A 13,113-nucleotide genomic window follows, 5' to 3' on the forward strand; every position below is an offset into this window, starting at 1 on the left:
TCCTGTCCACCCGCGAGCATCTGGGAGATGGTAAACGGCGATCGGCGAACCAACAACATTACAACAGACGCCCGCCTCCCGTAACAGCATCCAGAAAGCCCGCGAATCCTAAAGCACAGCACCCACGGGCTCCGGCCGCCGCCTACCCGCCGCTTCCCGATCCCACACGCCGACACATGGGTCCGGACCCATCTATCGGCCCTGCGGCTCCACATAGTCGTTAGGTTTCCGCTCGACGCCGCGTCGCCCTCTCGCCGGCCTCCCGTTTCACGAATCTTCGGATGCCCAGATCCGGCTCTCCTCTTCCCACCTCCTCTTCACTGTCTACTACTGCCGCTAGCCGCGCCTGCTTGCTGCTTCCCCCTCTCTTTTTCTCTCGTCTCCATTCCAGCATCGCCACCACCAGTCCACCATTCCAGCATCATCACCACCACCCGAGACAAAAAAATAAAAAAAACCCAACAACACTGTAACGAGAATATACGGCAAAACCCTAGATCTCTCTCTCCTCTCGGCATTGCTGGCTGGGGTGTGCGGCGGCCCGCAGTGGTGAGGGACGCACGGCGATGGCCTCCGCCGCCGCCGTCATCGCCTCGCCGGCCCCCGGCGCCGCCGCGGCCGAGCCCGCCGCCTGGCTCGTCGACGAGCGCGACGGCTTCATCACCTGGCTGCGCGGCGAGTTCGCCGCCGCCAACGCCATCGTCGACCACCTCATCTTCCACCTCCGCTCCATCAGCGAGCCGGGCGAGTACGACCACGTCTTCTCTCTCGTCCAGCAGCGCCGCCACCACTGGCCGCACGTGATCCACATGCAGCAGTTCTTCCCCGTCAGCGACATCGCCTTCGCGCTCCAGCAAGCCAGCTGGCGCCGCCACGCGCCGCCGGCCCAGGCGCTCGGGGCTGGCGCGTCGCCGGCCGCGCTCCCGCCGCCGCCTCCTCGCCGCGCCTCGTTCTCGCAGTCCCATCACTCCCACCAGCACCATCGCCACGGCGCCCACTACCGCCCCGATCCAGCGCGCGGCGCCGCCACTGCGGCGACTGGATCCGAGAAAGATGGTTAGACGAGATCTTTTCGTGTGATGCACTGCTTTTATTTTTTTTCTTTTTGTGATAGTGTGCTCTAATTTTATTTGTTTGGCATTAGTATAATGTCTGTTTCGTTGCCACACGGAGTTCTGATGGGTCAAAAACGGTACGATCCATCAAATGCATTTTCACTGTGCATTTGATTTTCTTGTTTACTGATCGGTCTTCAAGGTATTGAACCAACGATGCATTGTTGCCAAAATGCTGATATCTCTACGTGTTAATGTGGTAGCCTAAAGCTGATCAAGCGTTGCTGCTTTTGGCTTCTGTATGTGTTAATAAATGTCGATGTCTTAAAGGTCAAGCTTTTAACGTGCTGAATTGTGTGATTCTGCACCAATTGCCAACTGGAGAGGCCCTAAAGATACTGATAAGGCCTTCCCTGTGTTAATTTATGTATATAGATAGGCACGTGCAAAACTATTCAGAGCTTCTCCATGTGGATAGTGTTCATTCTGAGCATTTCATAGGTCTTCTTGGTCCACAATGAAGTGAGTTAAATATTTATTCTGCTGTCTTAGTTGTGATTTATGTAAGGATGATATATTTGAATCTTGCACTCAAGCATCTGCATGGGAGATTAAAGTTGAGTTATCCATGCTAGTGCAGTTACGATTTCATTTTAACTCATTTAATGCAGTATGTTAGCTGTTTGCATGTTACCTTGACAAAGGTGGCAAATTCATGAGTAATTAATTTAAAATAATCTCTCATGTGCTCTTGATTTCCCTTAGGACGTGAAGTTCATAATAACAAGGAAGGGAGGGGGCTGAAAGAAGCGGGGAATGTCGTCGATACTAAAAGTTTGCGGTTGGATTCTCCTATAACTGATGGTACATAAGCATATACTCATGCATACGTGTGCGCTCTTTTCAGATATTCATTTATTTAGTAACCGCATGTTGCATCACATAGTCTTTATTGATTACGCATGGAAAATATGAAATTCTCATACACCCTTTCTATCTCTAAACATGTGCCTTTTTTACTTTACATGGTTGCTAATGCAAACTTTATAATTGTTGTTTGCTCAAGTGTTTTAGTCAAATCAACCGATGTTTATAACTTTATATATGGTGCCTTGTCAACTCAAAACGTCTAGTATATGGTTAGTACATTTGCTAATTGCGGGACGGTGTTCTCCAATTCATTAATAACAGTGTGCCTTTAGGAAGAGACAGACAACTGAAATTGTTGCCTACAGTGTTCAAGGTCTGACCCATTAGTAGCAACCACACGTCAGTGATTAACACAAAAACAGCTGAAACTGTTAATATTGCCTACGAAGTAACTACTTGATGTGTAGTTCTTGTGAGCTCATCCTTTTTAAATTGCTGTGACTCGAATGATCAGTGGACGCATCTTGACTGGTCCCTTCTGTATGGAAATCGTTGGATGGATCTATTATGTTGTAACCTCAAGTTTCTGGAGAGAGTAATGTCTGACAAATAGGACCCGAGTTTGACACCCTTTCTTTTTTTGGCTGGAATAAGGTAGCCTGTAGAGATAGAAGGGGTATACGAGAATTGTGCTATTCTTCTGTTCATGTCTTAATGACTGTTGCCTTATGGAGTTTGAAAAAATGCGATAGGAAATGAATAATCCTACATATTACATGTATAAACTATGACCTTGTATTATTTATATTGTAGAAGGTGAGGAAAAATCAAAGCTGCAAGCTGTTTCTGAAGAAAGTAGCAAAATGGTTGCAACCCCTGTAGAGTATTCAACCAATGAGATCATTGATGGCAGCATGGTATGTTAGCGTAAAAAAGTAGAGTTTCAATTGGGTTCTTCAGTTTTCCCTTCATGTCATCTTGACATGTCAAAGGTTGTCAAGCGTCATCTTATGGATAACCATGGTGTGTGATAAAATATATATATATATTTTCCTTTAGGTTAATACTGTTGAAGGGCTCAAGGTTTATGAAGGATTACTAAATGTAACCGAGGCAAATAAGATCCTTTCCTTAGTCAATGAAACAAGAGCCTCTTACCGGCGAGGGGGGCTTGAAGGTAACCTTTTAAACATTTGTTCTTTCCTTTTATCCATCAGAAGTTATTTGTTTTTGTGCTTATAACCTTATGTGTGCGCAGTTCTCTATTAGAAGTTTGCTTGTCTGCTGTTTCACTTATGCTATATCTAATTTTTCAATTTGTATGTCGAATGCGTACCTCGATAGAGCTGTGCTGGTAACCTAGAAAAACACTGTTTCTGTGGGATTTTGTTCTCTTTCTTTTTTCTACTTCCATGACGAAAAATGTCCTAGTCCTTATGCACCAGGAAGTTAATTCTTTGGGATTTTGTCAAGTTAATGCTAATTTACTTGATACAGCTAGACAGAAGGTTATTATTGCTAAAAGACCAATGAAGGGTCATGGACGGGAAATTGTTCAGCTGGGTGTTCCTATTATTGATGGCCCTCCTGATGATGAAAATCTAAGAGGTAGATCAAGCTTGTGCTGCAGTACCTAATGCTAATGTCATGTTTTGATAATAATTTGTATTTATTAAATGTGAATTTAGAGACAAGGGTGGAGGCGATTCCTGGGCTGCTGAATGATCTGTTTGATCGCTTGTCTCAGCAGGAAATTATACCCTTCAAGCCAGATTATTGTGTCATTGACATCTTCAATGAGGTAATTTGCTTCTATTATTCGTTTGGCTTAGGGCAAGGTCAATATATGTTGCCCAAGTAGTAAGGGTGGGTCCTTTGATAGTATGCAAAATGGTTAAATTGGCATGATGTACATTGACAGAAGTAGGTATTAAGGGGTGGAATCATATTTTAATTGAAAAATGAGAGAGAGGCTGGTGAGAGGATGAATGGCTGGGGTTGTTAGAGTGGACGGACTAACCCGTTCAACCAAAAAGTTTAAACTATTGGGAAACTGTAGGCAATCAACTTATACACTTCAACACCCCCACTCACATTCAGCTAGAGAGGAAGGACATACGATGAAATTAAGGGGCGGAGGCACAAATGAAGCTTTGTCAAGATTTGAACGCGAGACCTTTGGCTTTCAATACCATGTTAGAGTGGACACACTAACTAGTTCAACCTAGAAGCTTAAGCTGTTGGGAGAAGATAGAGTGATAGACAATCAACTTATACACTTCAACCTGGGTGGTTTAAGGGTAGGATGCATGGAAGGGGGATATACTTTAATATTTGTGTAGTTCTAGTTGCCTAGTGGTAGTGCTATCGAATGATACTATTGCCGATTTTATTACCTGCCTCCACAATGGTGAGCCAAGAAACAAAGCTCCTTGCTTACTGCTTTTATTGCTGATTGTGGACAACTTGACATGGACCTTATGTATGATTTTTTTTCTTTCAGGGAGACTATTCTCATCCTCACCAATCCCCTTCTTGGTATGGTAGACCTCTTTGTACCCTCTGCTTAACAGATTGTGATATGGTGTTTGGCCGTTATATATCAGGAGAAAAAGGCGATCATAGAGGTCCTCTGAAGCTCTCGCTCGCAACTGGGTAAAACTTCCCTAGTAATATCTTCTCCCTGTTCCATTTGGTTCCTAAAAGGTTCAAACCATAGACAGAGCACTTGATAGTTCACACACTTTGTACAATACATCGTGGACTTTTAAGTTTCTTGTTAAGGAAACAGCCATTCAGCTGTTCGTTTTCTGCTCATAAGGATAGCATGTCATAACGTTGTGCATATTTGTTAATAGGCTCCCTAAACTTTATTGCCTGTCCTGACTGCAGGTCACTTCTACTCATGCAAGGGAGAAGTATTGACTGTGCAAAGCGAGCTATTCCTGCTACACGCAAGCAGAGAGTCATACTGAATTTTGGAAAGTCCGTAGCAAGAAAGCACATCCCAGCTGAAAGTGCCTGGTCTACTCCATTAACACCTCCTATGCCCTGGGGTCAGTCATCAAGGCCAGTTAACGGCTCCCGCCATCCCCAAAGTCCTAAACACTATGGGTATGCTCCAATCAGCGGTGTACTTCCAGCACCACCAGTTGGAGCTCATCACGTCCCACCGTCTGATGGGATGCAGCCACTATTTGTAGCCCCTGCTCCTATTTCTGCTGCAGCCATACCTTTCACGCCAACTGTTCCCTTGCAAAATACATCAGCTGCTTGGATACAAGAAGTTACTCCAAGGCCTGCTCCGCCACGATTCCCTGGTCCTGGTACGGGGGTCTTCCTTCCTCCGGGATCAGGCCACCCTCTGCCTCATCAGATGATGCCGGCTTCTCATGGCCATGGCGAACCCAACTCTCCACAAGGTTCATCCGCTTACCTGCATAGTAAGGTCAATGGCAAGGAGACATCTAATGGCAATCTTTCTCCTAAGAACTCGCCGAGAAAGACATCTTGCACAGCCGAGGAGAAACCAGAATGCAATGGGAGCTTAAATGGTGGTGGCGGCTCTGCGGATGAGAAGTCAACTGTAGGTATGGAGCAGCAGAATGGTGTTCAGAAGAATGTTGGGAGTAGCAAGGTCCAGCCACATGGACATGCAACTGAATAGAGTGGGACTTATAGTACATAGACAACAGAAAACTGAAGAGACGAGGAGTTGAATTTTGGGCCGTGAATTTGCGGTAGTGCGCAGAGCTCAGCAGAGGTCTTTGCTGGCACTCTCTTGTCCCTGACAAGAATCATCGTGTCAAGTTCTCGAGACGGAAAACATTTGTCCTAAACTTTGTAGCTGCACTGTTGCAAATCTAGATTATCGACATTGCCTCGGGTTATCATCTGCTATCAGAGTCGTGGGCAGTGAAAACCATTTCTGATGGTTTATGTTGCCCAAATATTATCGACCTAGTACATCTGAAATGGGAAAAAATGTGGACGAAATTTCTTGCATCGAACTCTCTTGTGATCGACTGGCCTTTGATGCATCTGTAGCAGACTACTTATGGTAGACTGTTACTTGCTGATAGATGGTTCTGCTACAGGTGTTTGCTGTGGATGTCAATTATAACCTAGACTGTGAACTTATCACTCTTTTGGGTCCTGAACGTTTTGCAAGTGTTCTTATTCAGGACGTGGGCAAAGCATATGGATTTATGGCATGCAATGTGCATACGGCTGCATCTACGGGGTGAATAACAAATAGCACTGGACATGGATGGCCGAAGCAGTGAAGCAGTGCTGCGAGCAGTAGAGGCGATGAGGCTTATAATCAATCCGTGGAACTCAAGTTACCGTTGCTCTACAATGGTAGGCTTAAATCAAGAACCCTAATCATATATCAGATCACATCACGGTCGACACGGCACGCACCAGGGCTGCCGATCGATCAGATGGCAGAGTCCGCGCCGCGGCGCATCTGGTTGCGCCACCGTGCCTATGCAATACCGCCCCCGCGTCCCCTGACGGGAGGAGCAGCGCGGGCTATTGGAGGCGGTCGTAGCAGTAGCCGTACGCGGTACGTCATGTACCGCGCCCGGAACGTCTCCATAGCCGAACGCCGCTCGGGCGACAACGTGGCAGCGTGGCCGTAGCCCGTAGGCATCATCGTCGCCGGAACTGCCAGGCGTTGCGCACGTCGTAGCGCTAGCAAGGCCGACCGCGCAGCCGTGGAACGCGATCAAAATGTTTTACAGGGCCTAAATTAAATTTATTTTAGAAATAAATAAAAAAAATACAGTATGATTCTAATCTGATCTAATTCTTAAATTTTATAGTTTAAAATTTAGAGCTTGTCACCTCGTAGGCGAACTCGGCACCGGTTTTTTATAGTTTGGTTTTTGAATAATGCAAGCCGAAATTCTCCCTAGAAAAGAGAAAACCGGTCATCCGGTTAACCACACAAATCGGTTTGGTTTCCGGTTTAACCGAAAAACCCGAGCTGGTGGTGGAGGGCTGGGCCGCCGGTGAGCTAGTGGCGACCTGCTTCCTGCTGGTGGAGGGCATGGCCGGACTCCTGAGGCGAGCAGCTTGCTGAATGCTTGTGGAGCGTGGAGGACGCGGCCAGCGGCAAGCACCAAGACACCAAGGAGCTGGTGGAGGCCGGGGCCGGCACCCGGTGCGTAGCAGGCTAGCAGCTGGTGTGGCCGGCAGGCGGCGGCGGCGGCCTAGGTTTAGGACCGTCACTCCGTTGTGGCGCTGCGTGCTTGCTGGCCGAGTGGAGGCTTGGAGCCCTGTTGCCCTGGCTTGGTGACGGCTGGACTGGAGCCTAGAGGGCACGTGACAACCCCGCTGTGAAGTTGGGATGGGCTGGGCCGATGAGCGATGAGTGACTCAGTGAGGCGATGATGCTTTGATGGGCTGTGAAATGAAATTCGGTTTTCAGTTTCGGTTTTCTCAGTTCCGGTGTTCGGTTTTTTTGCCAGGCATACCAGCTGGTCTAATGTGCTTGGGAATCTATAGTGAAGGTGGCGCTCGACACGCTATTGATTTCTGAGATAAGGTTTTGTCCCGCTGGAGGAGGTGCCCTTATGCTGTGTGTGAGAGTAGATAGGCATGGAGGGTTTCTAAAGTATATATCCTGGATTTCTGTCACAGTTTCACAAATGCAGTCAAATAAAAGCTTCGTATCAACAATTTGATTGCATTCTTGTACTTCTTCGAACAAGCAAGGGCTGATTAATTCATCTTCTAGATACCATACCTCTAAGTCTAAGTTCTGGTTTGCACACAATTCTGAGAGCTCTAGTGCGGTGTCTCTTGGGCACTGCTTCACTCTCTTCTTTATTAATAGAAACGTGCACAATCTCGTGCCGTTCGTTCAAAAAAAAAACCTGAGATCCTTGTCCTCCCAGAAAATCCCTGGTCTGAACCATCCCCTGTGGTGTTGTAGCGTGTCCTCAAGATATCTTTGTGCAACTCACCTGTAGACCATTGGATGACCAAAATAAATCATTTAAGTTTTTTTCGAACATTCATTTAAGTTTGACTTGGACTGAGTTGATGAGTTTACATTCTATCATGTTTCCAGTGTAAGTGTCGTCGAGGAAGAACACATCAAGAACAGATACAGGGCTAGGGCGTTCTTGCTTTTCGCGGTTTCCATCCGGAGAAAATTGTGATATCTGTTCGATCGGTGCACTCGGTCGGGGGAGTCGTGGGTTCTTGGCATGGAATGGCGTTCCAGTTTTTCGAAGTCGTTCTCAGGGGAGCTTGGAAACGTCCTGACATGCACATGCCTGGTCTGTCGCGCGGGGATTTCGACCCAGATCCAGTCAGATCCCCGGGAGGCCGTGATGCCCCTGCCCCGACGACACGGAAGCGGAACAGTGCCAGCTCGATACAGCACGGGTAGTACGATGAGTCGATGAACCGCGACGACGTCAACGGATGGCACGCGCGCGGCGCGGCGGTTGGGTGGCTCGTGGCGTTGACATTGCGACGCGAGCAGGCGGAGCAGGAGACCCGATCAGACAACAGACAAAAAGCGCAGTCAGGTTCATGCCGTGACGACGCGGTCACCCGTCGTCCGGCCGTTGAATGCAGTTTGGAAATCTTCTCTCTCTCTCTCTCTCCGATCCGAAGCAGGCCGGCGGCTTCAGGTGGGCCGCTGTCGGACGCGTTCCACAAAGTGGTTGGACGACGGGTGCCATGCCTGGGACCGGGACCGGGGGAGTCTGGGACTGCAAAACGGATGAGGATGACGGCCGGGCCTTATCGTACCTAACCTTACTGGCATGGTAGTGCATTGCGGTCAGTGCGGCACTTGCACTCTCTCCATGCTCACGGCCGGGCAAGAGATATGTTATGAAATCCGAGCTTTTTTTTTTCTCCCCGCCGATCGATTGCTTCTGCGTCGGCATTCCACTCCACTCGGGCCAGCACGCCTCGCCCCGCCGTGCTCTTTCTGCCAACTCTTTCTCTCCCGCCAAGCGGTGGTTTCTTGTCCGAAATCACATGTGAGTTGGCCTTTGTTGTCCCCACCTTTCCTCCCGTGCACCGGTCTACACTCTACACTACACGGACGGACGGGTGCATAGATTCAGGCTTTGCGGACGGTCACGGGAAGCCCCCGGTCCTGCCTGCGGTTCACAGTGCAGGAGACTGGCAGACCCGTTCCTCTTCCTGCGCTGTGCTGCTCAAACGCCAGCGCCTTGCACGTATTAGTCACTGTTCCACGACACGGCTACCATTCGGCAAAATGGCCGAAACCGAGAGACGCCGCCGCCGGTTTGAGCACCCCTAAATAAATAAACAAATACGGAGTACAATCAAATCAAATCCCATTTCATTTCCTGGTCACGTCAGTTCTCACCTTCCACTCCATTTCCGCCCGTGGCGACGTGGCGTGGTGGTGGTGGGTGCTTTGGCGTGCAGAAGTCAACCGAGCGCAGCGCCCGCCCCCTCCCTTCCCCGCCCGCCGGCCAACAACAACAAAAAAAAGCACCGAAATCCGCCCCGCGCTCACCCGGAGGCCGGATCCAGCGACGATGTTCGGCGACTCCGACGGATCCAAGGACGCCAGCGCCGCCGCGCCCGGGTCCAACTCCAACCCGCCGGAGCCGCCTTTCCCAAACCGGGAGCTCACGCTCAGCAGCTACCTCTGCGACAAGGCGCCGCCAGCCGCGGCGGCGGGGCCATCCTCGCCGCCCAACCCCGAGGCGGCTGCCCCGGCAGACGATGCCGCGGCCAGCGCCAAGCTGTGCGTCGAGCGGGATTTCCTCCACCTCTCCGCGCCCAAGCGCGGGGATCCGCCAGGCGACGACTCCTCCGTGGTCGGGGGTAAGAAGCCCCGCCTAGACTCGCTCCAGCTCTCGCTCTCCCTCTCCACCGACGCGCCCGCGCCGCCGCCGGCCTCGCAGCAGCCGTCCTCCTCCCTGCCTCCGCCGCAGCTCGCGTCACTCCTCCCGGTCGATGGCGATCTGCGGGGCGCGACCGCGGCCGCAGCCGCCGCGGTGCCTGCCACGCCTGTCGCGCCGCCCCCCAGGCGGACCTACAGCGCCAACACGGGGCGCACCCGGAGCATCAACTCCGACGACATGTCCTACTCCTACTCGGTGTTCTCGCACAACCCGAGCTGCTCCCTCACGCACAACTCCACCGACATCTACGCCGCCGGGGAGGGCACCAACGGCTCCGTCCACAGCCGGTTCAACTTCCGCCCCATGGGGGACGGCAGCGTCGCCTTCGCCCCGGCGCAGCTCAAGGAGGGCACCTCGTCCTTCTTCCCCACGGAGCTCCCCGCGAGGATGGCAGCCGCGCTCAGCGCTGGCGCCAGCTTTGACGCCAGCCATGGGGGGATGCACTCGTCACGGCCTCATAGGATCCTGCGGGAGATCGTGTCGGACCCTGTGCCAGCCATGGCTCAGGCCCTGCAGGATTTTCCGAGTGAAACCCTGGAGGTGCTGCGGGAGACAGTGCGGGGTATGGTTGATGCTCCGGAGAAGAGGGATGAGCTGTCGAGCCTGCAGCGGAAGCTGGAGCGTCGCTCGGACCTGACTGCCGAGGTGTTGGGGCGGGCAAACAAGACGCAGCTGGAGATCCTGGTGGCCATCAAAACCGGCATGGCCACTTTTGTCACTGGTAAGGGCCGAGTCTCCAGCAGCGAGCTTGTGGAGATGTTTCTGATGACACGGTGCCGCAACCTGAACTGCAAGAGTGCCGTCCCTGTGGACGACTGCGAGTGCAAGATTTGCTCCACCAAGAAGGGCTTCTGCAGTGCGTGTATGTGCCCGGTGTGCCAGAAGTTTGATTGTGCTGCGAATACATGCAGCTGGGTTGGATGTGATGTCTGCTCCCATTGGTGCCATGCTGCGTGCGCGCTAGAGAAGAACTTGATAAGGCCAGGTCCGACATTGAAGGGGGCGATGGGCACGACCGAGATGCAGTTCCAGTGCCTCGGCTGCAACCATGCTTCTGAGATGTTTGGGTTTGTTAAGGAGGTGTTCAATTGCTGTGCTCAGAACTGGAGTGCTGAGACGCAGATTAAAGAGCTAGACTTTGTTAGGAAGATATTTGCTGCTAGTGAGGATTTCGAGGGGAAGGGGCTCCATGCCAAGGCAGAAGAGGTCCTCAGCATGCTTGTAAAGAAACTCATTTCTCCTCCTGATGCGACGAACACCATGCTACAATTCTTTAAATGTGAGATCTCTCTTCCTTCTTCACATCATGCTAGCATGTCCTATTACAAGCTTGAGTTCTCTAAATGCAGTGCTGCTTGCTTTGGTATTTCTACTAGCACAATGGTGTACGGACTTTAATTTTTTGAACTTGTTAGGCATAGGTTCTTTCATTTACAACATCTCTGTCATAATTTGAAAACTGGGTAATGTTCTTCCTGAGATTATTGAATTTGGAGGTTCAATGGCACAAGCTCATAGAAATCAGCTGATAACACATTTGTACTAATGGTTGTTTAATATTGGTTAGTCCAAATACCTTTTCAATTGAAAATTATATGGATGAGCTAAACCAGGGTTTGTTAGGAGCTTGAGGCCCTCTGATTTTATTTCATCTTGTCATCTTTATGCTAAGCACATTGTAGGATCCTCCTAGATACAGCAGGCTCTTTTTCTCGAGTGGCTGATTTCTAGATTTCTAGTTATTTCAACAGTTACATATGTTATTGTGAAACAAAATATACATATTGTTGAAAGTAAAAGCCGCTGCTCAGTAGCTGTCTCTGTATGTTGTTGTTCAGTCACATTTTGTGATGCATTAGAAACCAGATGCCATTCTATATTAACCATGCAACATACTTGTGCAATTGGTTTCATAGAATTTATCAGATGCAATATCTTGAGCTAACTCGAACATTTTGGCAGATGGTGTAACAGACTGTTCTGTTACTGGTAGCAAGTCAAAAGGAATACTGGCGGCTCAGACGAGTAAATCTACAGATATGCTTCATCTTCAGACCCCAACCATCACTCCGCCAAAATCCCCGTTTAACTTCAAGCCGAGCACCTCCATTCTTGATTCACAGATCGATGTGCTCAAGGCCAGCCCAAAACCACTCCCTATAGAACCCCATTTCAGCTCCAGCTCAAAGGACGATGACTCCTCCAGCCTTGAGACCATCGTGAAGTGCAAGGAAGCTGAGGCGAAACTGTTCCAGAAACTGGCCGATGATGCCAGGAAGGAGGTAGACAGCTACCGTCAGATCGTCCGCACCAAGACCCAGAAACTAGAGGAGGAGTACGCCACGAAGGTGGCAAAGCTGTGCTTCCAGGAGACGGAGGAGAAGAGGAGGAAGAAAGTTGAAGAGCTGAAGACGCTCGAGAACTCGCACTACGACTACCACAAGATGAAGCTGCGGATGCAGACCGAAATCCAGGGCTTGCTCGAGCGGATGGAAGCCACAAAGAAGATGTGGGTATAGGCTCCTGTTAACAATTTCATGTTGCTGCTGCTTAATGTTTCGGGTATAGACTCCAGCTAACAACTGCCTGATGCTGCTGCTGCTGCTGAATACCTGAGATTTGGTGTTGTTCGTTAGGAGAGTGTCCATTGTTGTATTTTTTTTCACCATCTTGTGTTATAATCTAAATGCTGTTGTAACTTGCAAGTGGATGCCTAGCCTTGCGCTTGCTGATATAACTTGGCAGCATTCACTCAGTTAATCACTTCAGGGTTGTTCCGAGTTCGAAGTACCATTTGGCCAAAGAAAAAGTCGCTTCTATCCGCAATGGTTGGCCATACAATCCTGATTCATAATAGAAAAGAACATATGAATATTTACATAACAAATCACATGGTAGATGGAGTTTTTCTCGCTTTTGGCTTAGCAGTTCTTCCTTTGGAAGGCCCGTGCTATGGGGTATTAGCTCAGTGGTAGAGCACACCTAATTGCACCCTTCCATTCTTCCTCCCCTGTTTCTTTTTGCACTTTATGAAAAGTCAAATAATGGGAAAAATTCTAGCTATGCAACAAAGTTGGGTCCTCATGTCAATCCGAATTAATTAAGCTTTCTACATGTGGTTATTAGCAACTGTTTCCAGTGGTCCCCCCCTTCAAAGACTACGAGTGTAATAAGAGCATCCAATGAAAAAAAAATCACCCTAAGTCTCATGGCTACTGAGAACAAATCAAATCAGATGGTCCTATTTCTCAATCTTTTTAATTTTCCCCTATAGA

General features: G+C 49.5%; 2 protein-coding genes across 2 annotated transcripts; both read left to right on the plus strand.

Moving 5' to 3' along the window:
• The first annotated feature begins 397 nt into the window (after positions 1-397).
• On the plus strand, positions 398-5,929 carry LOC100279246 (uncharacterized). Its single transcript, NM_001152267.1, is given in 8 exon segments — positions 398-1,056; positions 1,821-1,919; positions 2,739-2,842; positions 2,985-3,102; positions 3,423-3,533; positions 3,614-3,726; positions 4,429-4,580; positions 4,818-5,929. Coding segments are annotated over 8 exon segments (1,962 nt in total). The 5' UTR covers positions 398-566; the 3' UTR covers positions 5,593-5,929.
• Positions 5,930-9,276: 3,347 nt separating this feature from the next.
• Positions 9,277-12,593, plus strand: LOC103633351 (protein OBERON 3). Its single transcript, NM_001347222.1, has 2 exons — positions 9,277-11,117; positions 11,801-12,593. The coding sequence occupies exons 1-2, from the start codon at positions 9,467-9,469 to the stop codon at positions 12,355-12,357; spliced, it is 2,208 nt and encodes a 735-aa protein (NP_001334151.1). The 5' UTR covers positions 9,277-9,466; the 3' UTR covers positions 12,358-12,593.
• Positions 12,594-13,113: the final 520 nt, after the last annotated feature.

Source organism: Zea mays, chromosome 1 (assembly GCF_902167145.1).
Source record: "Zea mays cultivar B73 chromosome 1, Zm-B73-REFERENCE-NAM-5.0, whole genome shotgun sequence".
NCBI classification, from domain to species: Eukaryota; Viridiplantae; Streptophyta; class Magnoliopsida; order Poales; family Poaceae; genus Zea; species Zea mays.